Genomic DNA, 16,714 nt, shown 5'->3' with positions numbered 1-16,714 from the left:
GAATCCTCTACGCTGTGTCAATGTATTCTGATAACAGGAATCCTCCCCAGGGCCGGGCCAGGACAAGGGGTGGGCATGAGGGGCGGCTGCCCTGGGCACAGTGGTAACATGTGAGGTGGGGGGCACCACAAGGAGATTGATTGAGGAGGAGGGGATTTTTGTTGGAAAAGGGGGAATCTTGGGGGTGGCAGGGGGTAAGTATTGTTCTAGGAAGGGGAAATTTGGGGGAGGGGGGTGATAAGAGTGATGATTTAGGGGAATTTGTGTTGGGAGGGGGGAAATGGGGGGGGTGGTGATTTGTGCTAGGAGGAGAGATTTGGGGGGGAATTTGTTCTGAGGGGAGATTTGAAGTGGGGGGGGCAGAAGATGTGTACAAGGAGGGGACATTTTAGAGGTAAAGGATTTGTGCTAGGAGGGATGATTTTTTTTTTGTTCGGGGGGTCACATTTGAGCTGCGGCTATTTGGGGGATGGGGGGGGGGGGATATGTGCTGAGAGGGGGGATTTCAGCATGGGGCAGATTTTTACTCGGAGGGGGGGTGATTTATGCTTAGAGGGCAAGCATGCAGATTAGTGCTCAGTGTTTTTGTGGGGGGGATTTTTGCTGACACATAATGTTGCTGGGGGGGGGGAGGCACAATTTGGCATGTTTGCCCTGGGCTCTAGATGATCTTGTCCTAGCACTGCTCCTCCCCCCGCCATGAGAATACACTGATCAGCACTGCAGCCTATTGACTGCATGCACCGATCGAATTAAAGTTTTCCATCAAGCTGGTTAATAAGAAGTCGATCGATCGTTTGACTTCATGAACAGGAACAGCCATAGATGGATCGAAATTCAGCTGGTTTCTACTGAACTGGCTGAATTTTGATCCATGTATGGTCAGCTTTTGCATGCATATAAATCAAACCAGTGCAGCACCGCACCTCTTTTTGTTGAATGCCTGGTATCAGGGTATAGTGCTTAGCTGCTGTTTGTGAATTACCTCACCACAAGCGCAGATTTTGTTTACGTTTTTATTGGTTTATCAGCTTTATAAGTACTCAGAGTAACAAATCTGCCCCTGGATACACAGAATTCTAACTGAATGCACCTAAGGGCAGGTAAACACACAACATGAATTATACTATTTAAAATCATTGTTTGCATTTAGGGTCGGTTCACACTGGGGCGACTTGGGATCCGACTTGTACGCCCTCAAGTCGCCCCAAGTCGCCCCAAGTCGCTTTGCATTTAGGTTAACATGGTAGGCAATGGGAGCGTCTTAATTGACACTACTGAAGTCGCTCCGACTTCAGAAAAGACTCCTGTACTACTTCTATCCGACTTGTAGGCGACTTGTACCCATTCAACTCAATGTAAGTCGCCTGCAAGTCGGATCTCTCTGTAAAGTCAAGCGACTTTGCAGAGAAAACCCCTCCCTCCCCCCCTCCCTCCCAGAGAGGTGATTGGCCACAGGCGAAGTCGCCTGTCATGGAGGCGACTTCAAGTCACCTCGTAATTTACCGAAGTCGCGCTGAAGTCGCGCTAAAGTCGCGCTGAAGCCGCGTTGAAGTCGCGGTACAAAGTCGCGCTAAAGTCGTGTTGCCCATGTGTGAACCGACCCTTAGATATGACGTATAAACACATATAATCACATGTATGTCATTGCCAGTGTGAATAAGGGCTGTACAGCACATAGATCCATGTATAACCTACATATACATATAAAGTACATATACATATATGCGCAAGCCACCAGAAGTACACAACCCAAGCTCTGAAAACCTTTGCTGAATCATTGTCAATGCTTTAATGTTTTAATACAAGCTTTTGCATAATTTCAATGAAAAACAGGAAGTACCGTGAAAAAAATACAATATGCTAAAAAAGATGCAGAACCACAGATTTCAGAAGGATGGCTGCAAACAGTTAACCAGCATAAAGTAGCTCATCCCTGGCTAAGTCAGCTATCACAACCATATGCATGCTACCACTGATTCCCAGACAGAAAGGACAAAACAGAAGAAACATTTGGAGACAGGCAGCAGCAGCTGGACACTTACCACTGGAGCAGTTGGGTCCTCCCCATCCCGGTTCGCACTGACAGGTGTTAGGAGCTATGCAGCGGCCGTGGACACATTTATCAGCACAGTGAGCTGTCACATCAAAAAGAGAGAAAGCTGAATAAATGTAACAGAGCCAAATGTTCTAACCAGCTAATCAGTATTCTAATAACTATGGGGCTCTTTCCCTATACACGCTGTTTTTTTATACTTTGTATTTCTTTGCTAATATAAAGAGGAAAGATAGAGGTGAAATATTTAATGCTAGCAAAAACATTTTATATTCATCCATTAACATAAATGCATAAAATGGAATTATTAGGTTCAGTTCATGATTTTAAAACACCAAAATAAGGGTCGTTATTTTAAAAAAAATACAGTTATTTTCAGCCAAAGTCCAATGGGATGTAGAAAACACAGTCACATGGCTAAAATAAACATTCCTTTGCTTGCGTTTGGGCCTAATCACATTGTTGGGTCTTCTTACATGCATTAGCATTAGCACATTGTGGTGCCATTCATTCTGAATTGGACTCCATTGTACCAAGGCAAAGCAGCTCCAATGCACATGTGTTGCAGCACTACTGTGCATTGTGATGCGTTGCATTGGAAAAACACCGCTTGTATATTTCTTTCTGTTCTTGTGCATTGGTGGGCAGTTAAAGCAATGCTCAAGAACACCAAACTATTAGGGATGAACCCAATGTTCGAGTTGAAAGTAAGTTCGACTTGAGCATCGGGTGTTTGTTCGCCGAATAGTGAACAATTTGGGCTGTTCGCGGCAAATTCGAAATCCGCGGAACACCCTTTAAAGGTCTATGGGAGAAATCAAAAGTGCTAATTTTAAAGGCTTATATGCATGGTATTGTCATAAGGGTTCCCCTTAATATCCATACCAGACCTGAAGGGCCTGGTATGGAATTTGGGGGGACCCCCACGCAATTTTGGTTCGGGGTTCCCCTTAATATTCATACCAGACCCAAAGAGCCTGGTAATGGACTGGGGGGGATCCCATGCCGTTTTTTTCAATAACTTTTATCTGTATCGCAGAGACCCGACAATTCATTATAGCCGCGAGTAGTTTTAAATGACTTTTTTTTCGTTTAGAAATGTCATTTTGTGCAGGGACTGTTCTAAACACGGGAAAAATGCGCCACTTTACAGGCATACTATAGACACCCCCCAGGTACGAAATTTAAAAGAATATTTCACTTTTATTGTTTCACATTAAGCATTATTAAAATCACTGCTCCCGAAAAAACAGCCACAGTGGTGGTTTTTAACACCATTTTGCCACGTGTAGGCATACAGCCAGGGCAGCTGTATAGTGCTGGAAGCATGCCCACTCGACACCCCCAGCACTGTGACTGTGTTGTCACTGACAGCTCCCAGTCATTATTTATATTCAAAAGCTGGTAGGATGGTCTCCCCACCATGTGGTCGCTGGGACAGCCAGTCACAGTTTCCATACTGTTATGTTCAGGAAGCCCAGGAAATGCTATCAACATTAAATAAAAATTCCTGGCATCGGTATGTTGCCATACATACATAGTTACGCTGGTTGAGCGTGGCCTAATGTACCTATGTATATATGGTACCTGCCCGTTGCCCCTGGAAGCTGCAAATCACTTAAGTAGACACTACACTGCTACTACACCTCTACTCCAACACTTTCCACTTGCATCTGTGTCCCGTGCTCTAGTGGCTAGCCTGATATATTGTAAATAAAGAAAGTCAGCTGCTTGGCACGGGGACCATTTAGAGAATTTTTTGCATTTCAGGACACCATAAACATATTCATTGTACAAAACTTACAAACAGCACACACTGTATGTAACACATACTTAAATAATCTCAAACCAATTAAAAAAAATCTACACTTTTAATACACATGGATAACATTTTCAAACCTAACTAGTTCTACAAAAAAATATATAAACATGCCATAGATTATATAATATTCAAAATACCCCTCCCTGGTGAGCAGAGACTCAAACTACATTTATTAGGTGCAAATCTGATAAATGAGTTTACAGAGTACAGTATAGTAACAAAGTTAACTGTATAGAAACCTGTTACAATGCACAAGGCATAGCTGTACAAAGAATTATATCAGTCATTAAATATGATTCTATTTGTACATTTTGCATCATAGCCTAGGAGCATTCTGGATATCAAAACATTCCTTTAAATATGATTTTATATGGTTCCTACAGCATACATTTAGACTGTAAGTTCTGAGGAGCAGGGCCCTCTGGACCCTCTTGTACTGATCTGTATTTTAACTATTCTATCTTCCTTTATTTTGTGAAGCTAAAAATAAAATACTGTATAATGGCCAAAATGTGTCTTTTAGGACTAATATTTATTTCTCTTTTCATCTTTATTAACCAAGACACTTCCCCCCTAAAGTCTGCACTTCCTACTATTGAAAGCGACTCGAGCAGTCTCCTGTCTCCCTCCTCATCTTACAGCTCATGTTCCTAATAAAGCATGAAGTGTTGTATTTGAACAGCTGCTTATAAAATAATATCAACAGTGCCAAATTCAAATTGGGGAAACATTTGCTAGGAATTTGCACTGAAATTGAAGCTGAAAACAGTGATCTGCATTTTTCCATGGTGGGGGGACACTTATCACTGGAGGGTTAAATTATATCCAAAATCAAAACTTTTTTTTCTGCTTTGGATAGAGTAGGGAATGGTTACAACCTGGTATTTTTCATTCCATTTAAGAGATTTGTCTTTACTTCCTGTCCCGTAGATACAACAGTCTCTACTGTCTCTACAGAGATTTACAGGCTCCTGTCTAAATTGGCCCTGGTATGTGTATGCATGCATGTGTTTTAAGGACTTTAGATTGTAAGCTCCATGATGCAGGGACTTTGAATTTACAGTGCTATGTATATTGCCAGTGCTCTATAAATACCTCTAGTAAATACTAATAAGTATTGTAGGCTGCAGCCATTTAAAAAAAGTAGATAAGTGGGTTTCCTTAATAGGGCAGTGCAATGTATTGTAAATGTGTGCAGCAGATAAGATTTAATTCTTTACTGATCTGGCCACAGTAAACTGAAATCTGATTGGTTGCTCGACTATGTTCTAAGTTATTACATAAGCTTTATGAAAATTTGTGCATCCAGAGCACACAGCCGTATCCATGTTATTGGACACTGAGAAAAGTATTTTTTACAAATGCCTCTGCCAATCCCTGGGAACCTCCACATAAATGGGTTTCCAGCAAACAGGAAACTCATACATTTCTATATACAAACATAAAACACATTATTATCTTTCAAAATAATTTATAGATATAAACACTGAAGGATGGAAAGATTTTGTTTTGTCAAATATATTGTAGTTACTATAGTATAAACAGTTTCCTTTTTAATAAAACAGGGAATTTTGTTTCTTATCCCAAATGACCACGTCAGAGAATACAAGGGCATTATTTGTGTTCCAGGTGTTATAAAGTAGGTAGACATCTAGACATATTACATGAATTATTGTATTCAAATGATAATAGCCTGACATAACCAGATGTGGAGCCAACAACAGATAAGCTTTCTCACTGATATAAACATAATGATGCCCATTATTAATGCTTATGGAAATTGATGAAATCAAATGCCATTTGTACATGAAAGCAAGTATTACCACAGCATGGGAAGTGGAGTGATTGACTGTTAAAATGTTAGCTATTGTCGTGACCAGACAACAATTCAAACTTTTCCTGCAGGTCACTACCGCTGCCAAAAAACTATTACCAAGACATGGAAAACCCCTAACCTTAGCATTGCGGAAACTAAGAATAGACTTACTAGAGCTATGATCCATGCCAAGGTCGAAGCAATTCTGATAGATAAGGTCAAGAAATATATTGGGTAGAGTAATACCTCCCAGCCGATTTTGAAACTACACTACTATCTACCTGATTGTTCTCATTATTACCAGCCGGAACCCACCTTTCAGGGCTCCCCTTACGCCACCCCTCCCCCTGCCCCTCAGGATTGGCCTCTAGCCTCCCTTATCTCACTGGCACATTCTTTCCTCTTTCCCTGTCTTCTGCTTCCTCCCCCCTTTCTTTCTTCTAATCTCCGGACCTTTACTATCCTGTTTGTAATAGGGACCTACCCCACCAATATAGGCTTGCTAGCTCATTTAAGTCTGCGACCACTCCTCAAAGACCACTGCTTCCCCACCTTTATTGTTTCTAGCAGTGGAGCCCCCAATCTCTTCCCCCTACTACCTCCCTTTTTCCTTAATATCACACTGGGTTTGCTTCGCAATAAAACCCCAAACCTCCGGAAGTTATATGGGGTTCCTGTTATCTCTCTTATTTACCATTGTGTTATTTGGTTTAATTTTGCCTCACTGCAACTGTATTTTATAGGATGTTTTATGATCCCTGTGTTGGCTTCACCTTTTGAGCCTACATTCTATAAGGGCTGTGTCCCTATCTTCATATTGAATTATTGTATGCTCTGTCTCACCACTTCTATTGTTGAGACTCCTCCCTTTTGTTCTTGGTCTTTGTAAACCAATTTTATTCTATAATAAAAATGTTTGAATAAGAAAATGTTAGATATTGCATGCCCTAATAACCACATTTACTCAAAAAAGAAAAACATAATTAAACCACACATTCTACCTACAACAGAAGACCATATGATCAAATTAAGCAATGCTACTCTTTCTAAGGTATCGTTGACCCACAGTTAGCATTATTAGTGAGTAGCTGTACTTTCATTAAAACTTATAATTGCAGGCATGAGTGAAACAAAGCGGAGTGCACTACATAGAGCAGATAAAACACCCTTTCATCATTGATGTATAAATTGTCTTTACAAAGTAGTAATTTGATTAGAGCATATAACCAGGTAGACTAACTCCCATCTGGTCACAGTATAGATGCACGAACAATCACTTACAGTAAGTTCCCTACTTATGAACAAGTTCCTTTTTGGGTGCTCATTTGTAAGTCCAACAAAGATCAGCTCTTGCAGACAAAGGGGGGGCCCTGTCAGAACACAAAACCACAGCAGGGGAGATCTCTCCACTAACATTGCTTGTGTTGGTATGGCAATCTGTCAGTTTTTTTCCGTTCAGCCCGCTGGGTAGAACAAAAAAACTGAGTGTGTGTACCCAGCTTTACACGATTGGGCATGCAAACGCATGTTCACCTCTTTGAAAGTTCACAAGTTGAACGTTCGTATATAGGGGACTTACTGTACTCAAAAGCCAGCAAAAGAAGAGAGAGCTTCCTATGATGGAAAGGCTTTAAAGGACACTGAAAAAACTAGGGTTGAAAATCCCAATACTTGTACAGAATAGTAAGTAATGAATGAGGTACTAAGTTGGCAGCCTAGGAGAAAAGTACCTCCACATTAAAGTCCTCCCTGATGAAGGCCTTTGATGACAGGGCAGGGCTTCGCAAAATGTAACTGGAGGTAGTTTTCTCTTAGGATGCTATCACATTCTCTATTCGGTACTATTCTGGACAAATATTGGCATTTTCACCCCTAGTTTGCTCAGTGTCCTTTAACGCCTTTCCATCATTGATCGCTATTTCTCCTTTTGCTGGCATTTCTGAAGTAATAGTTTATGCACCTGACATCAGATTGGAGTTTATCTACATGGTATCATGTTCTGATCAATCGCTACCTTGTAAGTGAAATGTATTTATATATTATTGATTAAAGGGTATTTTTCTGCTCTATGTAATGAATTCTATTTTGTTTCACTCTTACTACCAGTTATATTTGATTTGGATCAACAAGAAGCTTGAAAGGATGAACAGACAGCCTAAGCAATAGTGAGGCAGGTCACACTTGAAGATTTTAGACATGTTGTGCCCTTATAACATAAAATCCACACTTCAATGGCCCCACAATGATACTCATAGCATAGCCTCCACATTGATTTTACAGCCCTCAGGTTGCTTCTCCCATGTGTAGGCCCCGCAATGCACACAAGCTACAGACAAATGGGTGGCATATGAATCAAAGTAGACATTCTTCCTTATAAGTCAGCCTAAGGGAAACCCTACTTGTTTGTCTGCAGACACAGTAAGATCTCTGACCTCAGAAGATGTGAACATAGTATGAAGGCCTCACTGAGTGAAGATAACATTGCATGGCTACAGAAATCCCCTATTTGACTTCTAGTAACACCACATCAGGTTCTACCAATGCTCAAGGTAAGCTGGCAATTAACATCCACTTTCCAAACACAGGAGGTATGCTAGCCCAGCTCACCGCTGTACCCTGTTTCCCCCGAAAATTGGCCCTACCCTGAAAATAAGCGTGAGTTTCTGGGATGGCTGCAATATAAGCTCTACCCCCAAAATAAGCCCTAGTTAAAGTCTTCGTAAAATCATGTAATTCGTTCTGTAAAAATATTCTATAATGTGCAGTGTGTCTCCTTATCTAACTTTATTGTGAAAAATACCTAATTTACAGAGCTGGGCGCTCATGTGACCCGCTGGAGAACTTCTCTCCTCCCGGCTAACATCAGCAGCCCCTCCCTCTGCAGAGCTCAGAGCGGGCTGACGTCAGCAGGGATCTCGGCCCCTCCCTCTGCAGTATTCGGAGCGGGGAAGAAGAGCTCCGGTGGGTCAGGTGAGCGTCCAGCGGTGCTGCATACAAGGTATTTTCCAGAATAAAGTTATACAAGGCGACACACTGGACATTATATACCGTATTTATCGGCGTATAACATGCACTTTTTTCTCCTTAAAATCAGGGGAAATCGTGGGTGCGTGTTATACCGAACCGCTGCCTCGGAGGAGAAGGAGGGAACGAGCACCGCTGAAATAGACAGAGCCGAGTGTACTGTGTACTCGGCTAGGCTCCGCTCGCAGTCACGCCCAGTCCCGCCTCCTAGCATTTAGGTCCTGCCATTGGACCGGTGTTGTGTCCATCATAGGAGTCGTCCAAGGGGCAGGACTGGGCGGGACTGTGAGACGAGACGAGAGGAGCCGAGTACACAGGACATCCGGCGGCGCTCGTTCGAGTAACAGTTTAAAACCGATCAATTTTGGGCAAGGCTGCAGATGGACACTGTGTTGCAAGGCTTCAGATGGACACTGATCATTCTGCAATGATGGGCAAGGCTGCAGATGGACACTGATAAGGCTGCATTGATGGGCATTTAAAATGTAAGTTTTTTTTCTTAAACTTTCCTCCTAAAAGTTTTTTTCCTTAAATTTCCCTCCTAAACTTGGGGTGTGTGTTATAAGCCGAAAGATATGTTAATCTTTTTACAGAACGGATTACATGATTTTACAAGGTCTTTAACTAGGGTTTATTTTTGGAATTACAGAATTTCACAATGCTGACTCCTGAGCTGACGAGAAGAAACCTTTTTGGACATATCGTAAATAAATAAGACATCCCCTGAAAATAAGCCCTAGTGTGTTTTTTGTAGCCAAAATGAATAAAAGATCCGGTCTTATTTTCGGGGAAACACGGTACATGCACAAGTAAAAAAACGTAAAGTATGCATTAACTTGTAGTAAATTACACAGGGCCACATCTCACACTGCACCTTTCCACACCGGGACCCCTGCCCTGCTCTTAATTACAATACTTAATAGACGGAAGTCTAACCATGCAGGAAATAAATGCAAATGTAAAGTTGCAGATCTATCTGTTCTTAGAATATCTAAGGCCTTCAGCACAGCTTTGTATCTCCTCCATTTGCATTCCTTAGTTATTTATTTTCTAGTACATTTTTGTGTAACATTGACCAGACAATGAGCCCCACTGCTCAAATCATCTGAACCACAAAAGTAACTGTTTTATGCCAACAGTCAATCAGATTCAATAAAAAACTAAATATACTTACGGACACACACATCCTTGCTTTCATAAAATCCCGGACAGCACTGAGACTTGCGTCTGTACATAGTTTTTTCTCCACGCCTATATGCAATTCTATAGCTTATTCTGTCATAGAAAAAGAAACAAACAAAGAATTAATATAGACCACACTTGTGGCAGCAAGCTTGCGCTACATACCTAACTGTATAAGTATGTACACAAAGCACATTACAGGTAAAATTCAGTAATAATGTAAAAAATTACACTCACCAGGGCAACAAAGCCTACTTGTGCCCCTGTTTTTATCCTAATATTCAATATGTATCTGATGACCATACTCCCTAAATCCTTATGGCTCTACCGTTCCTGTTATAGTATAGTCGTAAATTTAAATATTTTTATATTTAAAATGCAGGCCAAAGGCCCTAGTTCCAAGATCTGCCCTCTGTATTTCTGACAGAGGGAGGATGCCCAGTACAGAGAGGCAAGATCCTATAGTCCAACACAAAAACATTGAGAAAAAGCTTGCTCTGTACAGCCATGTCAGCTGATCAGGGGGGTTTACTGATTTCACTCTTTGGGACATTCATCATCTCTATTTGTCCTGGCGGCTAAAATCACCAGAAAAGAAAGTGATTAAAAATACATCATTGCTTCTGGATCTCGTCCTGAGCAGCCAGGCTTGATGTATTGTGAACACAGGAGACCTGCCTCTCAGCCCGGAAGACATTCAAAGAATGCTTTGCATTTTCTTTATGACTGCAAAGCATTGTCTGATTGGATGAGGTGGAAAGTGTGATGTTTCCACCCCTCTCCACCTTGTCTATCAGAGAACGCTTTGCATTCATTCATTCTGAATCACACCATTGCCAAGCTTCCAACCCCCTGTGCTCACAATGCAGCAGACCTGGTCCTCAGCACGGGACCTGGAAGCACGTGCAGATCACTGGAGTAGCGGTGTCTGTCCTTCAGTGATTTCCAGCTTCCATGGGGATCGGCCAGGTATGGTTTATACATAGTTACCTTGGTCCAAGCTGGGGCAATGTAAATATGAATAAAATATGCCATGCCTGGAATTAGTCTTTAAGATTGTCACAGCAATATAGGGTTTATGAATTATTAATCGGAATTATTGGTGACTACTGGAAACAAACAATACATACCTGTGCCTAGTGCATTTGAACCAGTTTAGTATATCTGTGCAGCTGGTGTAGTAGACTTGATCAAATGGATGTGCATAGGATTCCTGAACAGTAACAGAGTAGCTGAAAAGACACACAAAAGTAATATTACATGTCAGCTAATATTACCCAAACCCTGAGATTTTTCTGAACAATAAAGTCACTTTTCCAACAAGTAAGTAACTAGAAAAAAAAGTTTTGGGAAGTTTTTCACTTTACAATGTAAAAGATCCCCTGATCTAAATCCCTTTATTTAAAATATGAACACTGTTTGAAAGCAATAGCACAGTTAGGGATATTTAAAAATGTGTTTAGAGAGGACCAGAGAAATATGCAGGAGGAGATTTGTGGGTGTTACTGCAACAACTATTTACTATAAAGTGAAATTGTACTTACTTTCATTATGGTGTACAGGCAGTAGACTGTTATTGCAGCATCCAGAGGTGCTTCACATATCTTCTAGAAGTCCCCAAAACCTGGGATGTTTCTTAAGCAAATACCAACTTCAATTTCACAACTTGGCCCTCCTACATCCAAAGCCAAAATATTGGTCTATGAAGGTGATGAGCAGCGTCGCTGACCACTAGTGTGGCTCTCAAGGTGGCAGGAGGTGGACCAAAGTGTCAACTTCCTAGCTATATTTGATATTAGCCTCTGGGACCCCCAGAAAGCACCCCATTAACAGACTGCATTCATTTTAACTTTAATATTAAAGGCCGTTAAAGGTTTTTATTGCTGCTTGTTTCTTTCCTAGGTAGACTGACCCTCTGACCATATTGACCAAGTTAAAAGTGGTGGGAAATACAAATTGTCACAGTTATCACTCAAAAAGTGGTGAGAAAAATCTTCCATGGGAGACACTTGTTTTGTTGACCACTGTCTTAGGGTAGAATTCTCACATTCTGTAGACAATTCCTGTCCCTTCCTCTTAAGTCTCTCTCTGGGACGCAAACAGCAAAAAATAAGGTGAAAAAGGAAAAAAATAAAATAAAATACAGGGGATAAATACACATTCTATCTGAAAATTATTTTATTAATAAATATATCATACTCTTTGCCCATATGTTTCCCCTACCCTTCCCAAAACATGCAATTAAACAGGCAATTATTATATTAATAAATATGTAAGAATTTGGTACAATTGTCTGCGTTAATTGCATCTTTTGGGGAGAGTAGGGAAACATATGGGCAAAGAGTACTTCATATTTATTACTAAAATAATTTTTGTTCCTGAATGAGACACATCCGTCGAACCCACGCTTTTTCTCAAAGTGGCAAGAGGGCCTTGCTCATACTGAGGATGACATAGACTGGGATAAGATACTAGTGTTTACTCACAAGGCCTCCATATCTACCAGAGCTTAGGAGCGTTATTTATAAGATTTTATTCATACTAAACCTCTGTTGCAGGTGCATGAACATCCCAGGTACTATGATACATATATGGGGAACCTGCCCATTTATCACCCTGTTCTGGGACAAAATCCTTTAACTGTATCATATACTGGTTGGAGATGGGATTCCTAATGATCCTCTGATTACGCTGTTATCCATGATGCCTGGGTCCTATAAGCAGATTAAAAAAGGCTTTCTGCCACTTTTTAACCGCAGCACGTACTGTCATTTTAAGAAACTGGCGTAAACCGGGCACTCCCCCTCTGGTTTACTGGGCCTGTGAGATGGACTCCCTAGATCACATAGAGCAGATGGTCTCCTTGGTTCGGGGCTCCCTTTATCCCCCCCCTTTTTTTCCTCTCTTCTCCTTCTTCTCTACTCTCTTTCTTTCCCTTCTTCTTCTCACTCCTCTCCTCTTCCCTCTTTTTCTTCTTTTCTTTGTATCCACTGTTTTCTTGCTTACCATTGTCTAGTCGCATGAGGATGTAATTGGCCTCATACTGCAATTGCAGCCAATTTATCTCCAAAAACTTTAAACCATAATTCCTTTGGAAGCCTTTCAATTATCTTAAGTTTGGTTCTTTATTATTCTCCCTTATGAGTTAGGGTCTATTAACTCCTTATTTATCAGGATATGTCACTACTCACCTTTACTGTTTGTATTACGATGCTTTTAATTTTGTGGCATTGTATATGTTATTTATTTCGAATGTCACACTCAGTTTACACATACCTTGTGTTCACTTTCCTTGATTTGGATACATAATGGTATCTAGATAGGTCATTACATGCCTCATGTAATCCATCTTTTAAATGCATATGTTCTATTTTGTACTGTTTGTATGTGCAATAACTTAATAAATACAGATTAAACATAAAATAATATTGTGTATGGGTAATAGAGTGCCTATTTATCCTCTGCTAATTTCTTTTTTGGTTTCGATAATTTTGTAGGGGAGACAAACCACTATAGTTGGTGGTTGTAAAAGTGGGGAAGTGGCAAATGCTTTACTATTGTTTTTGTTGAAAAAATAAAGTGACTACTACACTTCTACTGGATCTACTCAAAAGAAAAGTTTGGGCTATACAAAGGCTTTAGGTGTAGATGCTTTTATACAGTAACCTTGACAGTAAAGGCAAACAAATTAATACTTATGTCATTTTACGCTATACCCCTAGATGCTCATAATAATCACAATCAAAGAAGAAAAATCTTATCATAGGAAGTATGTAAAATAATTTACAAAATGTGTAAAAATATACTGTACATGAGAAAATGAATGACAGCTTAGAATTCTTTCCTAGAATGTTTTAAGTGTCCTTTATTGTTATAAAGGAATCAAAAGGAGGGCAGAAATAATAAAAAAGAATGTTATCATATTCCTACCTACACAGGCCATATAGCTGCATGATGGTATTAAATGCTAACTGGTCGTCAGTAGTAAATGATAACCATTGACAAATAATGTTCAGAGTTTCCTTGTATGAATAGGTGAGGACACAGAGTAGAAGAAGGACAACTGGTGCCTCCTCAGTGACTCTTCCCACACATGCTAATGTTTACAGACATTTTCACACACATCACCCCCTGAGATATAGCAGAACAGATGGAACGCAAGATAATAAATTACCTTTTTTTACCTCCATGATGAAAATACATCCATATGTAGTAATGGGTAGGGATGAGCCAAACGGACCCCTGTTTAGTTTGTAACAGAACTTCCGTACACAGCAAAAGTTCGGACCCCAATAACGAACCCCATTAAAGTCAATAGGACCCGAACGGCAAAAATCAAAAGTGCCTATTTTGAAGGCTTATATGCAAGTACTTGAGCATGCAAAGGTTATAGGGGTCCAGGTCCTGCTCTGGGGACATGTATGGGGGACATTCATTGAAAGAATAATTTTATACTGTGGGGCAGGAATGAGCCATGATTGGATAAGGTCATGATGACAGTGTCCAATCATGACTCTGACAGTCCTCTGTGCCCTGATTGGCTGAAGCTTTCACTGCTTTAGCCAATCAGGGCTTGCAATGCACTGTTCAGCGCTGCAATGCATTGTGGCCGGTTCGGGGGGTCGAACAAACGGTCGAACGACCCATTTGTTCGGCTGTTCGTCAAGCGTCCGAACAGCGAAAGTTTGGCCCGAACTTATGCTCGGGCCGAACTGTTCGCCCATCCCTAGTGATGGGTAAGAAATATGTTATGTAAGAGCTAACAAAAAAGCTACTACACCCACACACACATATACACATTCACATGGCCAGATTTCTGCACATTTGCTGGCCATCCACTGTAATATCACCTGTTATTAGAACTTATAGAAGTTTGGGGTGCTGCATGCAGGGGGTAAATAGCAGCTCTGTCATGTATGGCGAGAAGAGAATAATGTGGATGGATCAGACAAGCATATGAGCAAAATATGTTTTTAAATGTTATGCATCTTGCAACATGGTGACGGTGAAAAAGCAGCAATTGATTGGCGAATAAATCATTTGCCACTTTAAAATGTTCCCCTCATGGTGACCCCAGACCACAAAGAATAAGCTGTTTGGATGATGACTTCTCTGAAGACTCAAATACTAGGGATGGGCGAACAGTGGATGTGGTGGTCAGTCCTCAGGCAGGGCATCATTTCCTCTGTTTAGTGAGTTTGCCCATGCTATCCAGCCACAGTATGTAGAGGAGGTGGTGGACTGGCTTACTAAACCTTCCTCATCCTCCACATCCTCTGTCACGCAAGCAGAGACAAGTGTGCAGTCCCCTGCAGTTGCCAGAGTGGATAAATCTGCCTCCTTGTCCACATCTATTCCTGCCATAGCCCCAAATCAGCCATTGAAAAGTCCGCTGAGTTATTTGCCCACAGCGTCAGCCACCTGTCCCTTAATGATGCCCAGCCATTACTGGATTCAGATGTTGGTTCTGGGGTTGAGGATGACAGGAACATGAGCCTAGAGAGAGGGAGGAACACTGGTAGACAAATTGACATTCATGTTCCCCAAGCCGCAGCATATTGCCAAGTTGTCTCCAGTGGTAATGATGAAGATGTAGGAGATGCAGATGATGATGATGATGAGGTCACTGATGCGACTTGGGTGCCAGATAGAGCAGAGGAGAAAACTGAAGGTGATTAGGCACAACCCCAAGGAGGCCGATATCAAGAAAGAGTAGAGAGCAGCCACCCTATTCCATCACATTCTGCAGCTGTTATCTCCCAGCCCACTCCCCAAATCTCAGCTGTCTGGGCCTTTTTCAGCACTTCTGCAGCAGATCGCACTGTTGCTATCTGCAAACTGTCTCAGGCACATCAAACGTGGCAAAAACACGAACCATATGCATATCAGTGCAATTTTTTTTGCCTTCATCAAGAGCACCTCTATAGGGTTACGGTGGGAAGGCGCGAGCCAGGCCTTCTCATGCACATCAGCGCCTCACAAATGCGCTCCTGGAATGTTTAAACATTCCCATAGACACACTCCAAAACCTTGTGGCAGCCTTCTCAGAATAGTTGAAGCTGTTAAAGCTGCAAAGGGTGGGCCAACTTACTACTGAACCCTACGGACTAAGACCGGGATACCATTAAATTTCATGTGCATGTGAAGGCAGGTGTCCCAATACTTTTGGTATTATAGTGTATGTTTTCCTGGGTGTCATATTCAAAGTCCTGTATTATATTTGAGATTTACTGTTAGCATGATGCCCTCAGGACATTATATTTGGGGCAATTTTTAAATTCCACCCTTCTCTTTGCAGCAGTTTATTGTATAGACAAGCACTTACCTTTCCCAGTGACTGCACACATTGGGATCCTCAAGATTCAGTGACAATGACATTCCAAACCATCGGCAGAGAATTAATGGAAGCAGGCCAAAGCAATGTGATAACTGTACCATTTTTCCAGCATTAAGCAACCTGAAAAAAAAAAATGTATTCTCCATTACAACATAACTATAAAAACATAATACTCTTCCATACTTTATGATTATAACATAATTCTACTATACAATATTTATGGCATGCTACAGTCACCTGTGAGGATATAAGGATACTATAGAGTCTACCATCTGGTAATAATGAGGTATGAAGATTCACACACAGCGAAGACATAAGGGATCTCACACTCTCACGCTAGCACTATATTGCCTTCTGCTGTGAACTCACTTAGTGACTAGACCACACAAAAACTGTCACCATACATAAAATGTAACATTTATGACAATGATCACATACACATACAGCTCAATAAAAACAAAACCACACTTTATCAAG

At 41.1% G+C, this 16,714-nt stretch overlaps 1 protein-coding gene across 2 annotated transcripts in view; it reads right to left on the bottom strand.

Annotated features, from left to right (window-relative positions):
* MEGF10 (multiple EGF like domains 10) overlaps positions 1–16,714 on the bottom strand; it is a 211,011-nt gene that overhangs the window by 134,088 nt on the left and 60,209 nt on the right. For both annotated transcript variants that reach the window (XM_073624959.1, XM_073624949.1), the window contains exons 2-5: positions 16,226–16,357; positions 11,031–11,132; positions 9,893–9,993; positions 2,046–2,138 (exon numbers count right to left, since the gene is read on the bottom strand). In XM_073624959.1, coding sequence (XP_073481060.1) covers positions 2,046–2,138; positions 9,893–9,993; positions 11,031–11,132; positions 16,226–16,338 — 409 coding nt within the window. In that variant the 5' untranslated portion in view covers positions 16,339–16,357. The remainder of the gene's footprint in view (positions 1–2,045; positions 2,139–9,892; positions 9,994–11,030; positions 11,133–16,225; positions 16,358–16,714) is intronic.

The sequence above is a fragment of the Aquarana catesbeiana genome, linkage group LG01 (genome assembly GCF_042186555.1).
Source record: "Aquarana catesbeiana isolate 2022-GZ linkage group LG01, ASM4218655v1, whole genome shotgun sequence".
Lineage (NCBI taxonomy): Eukaryota > Metazoa > Chordata > Amphibia > Anura > Ranidae > Aquarana > Aquarana catesbeiana.
The sequence above is the reverse complement of the archived record's forward strand: the minus strand, read 5'-3'. Positions and strand labels throughout refer to the sequence as shown.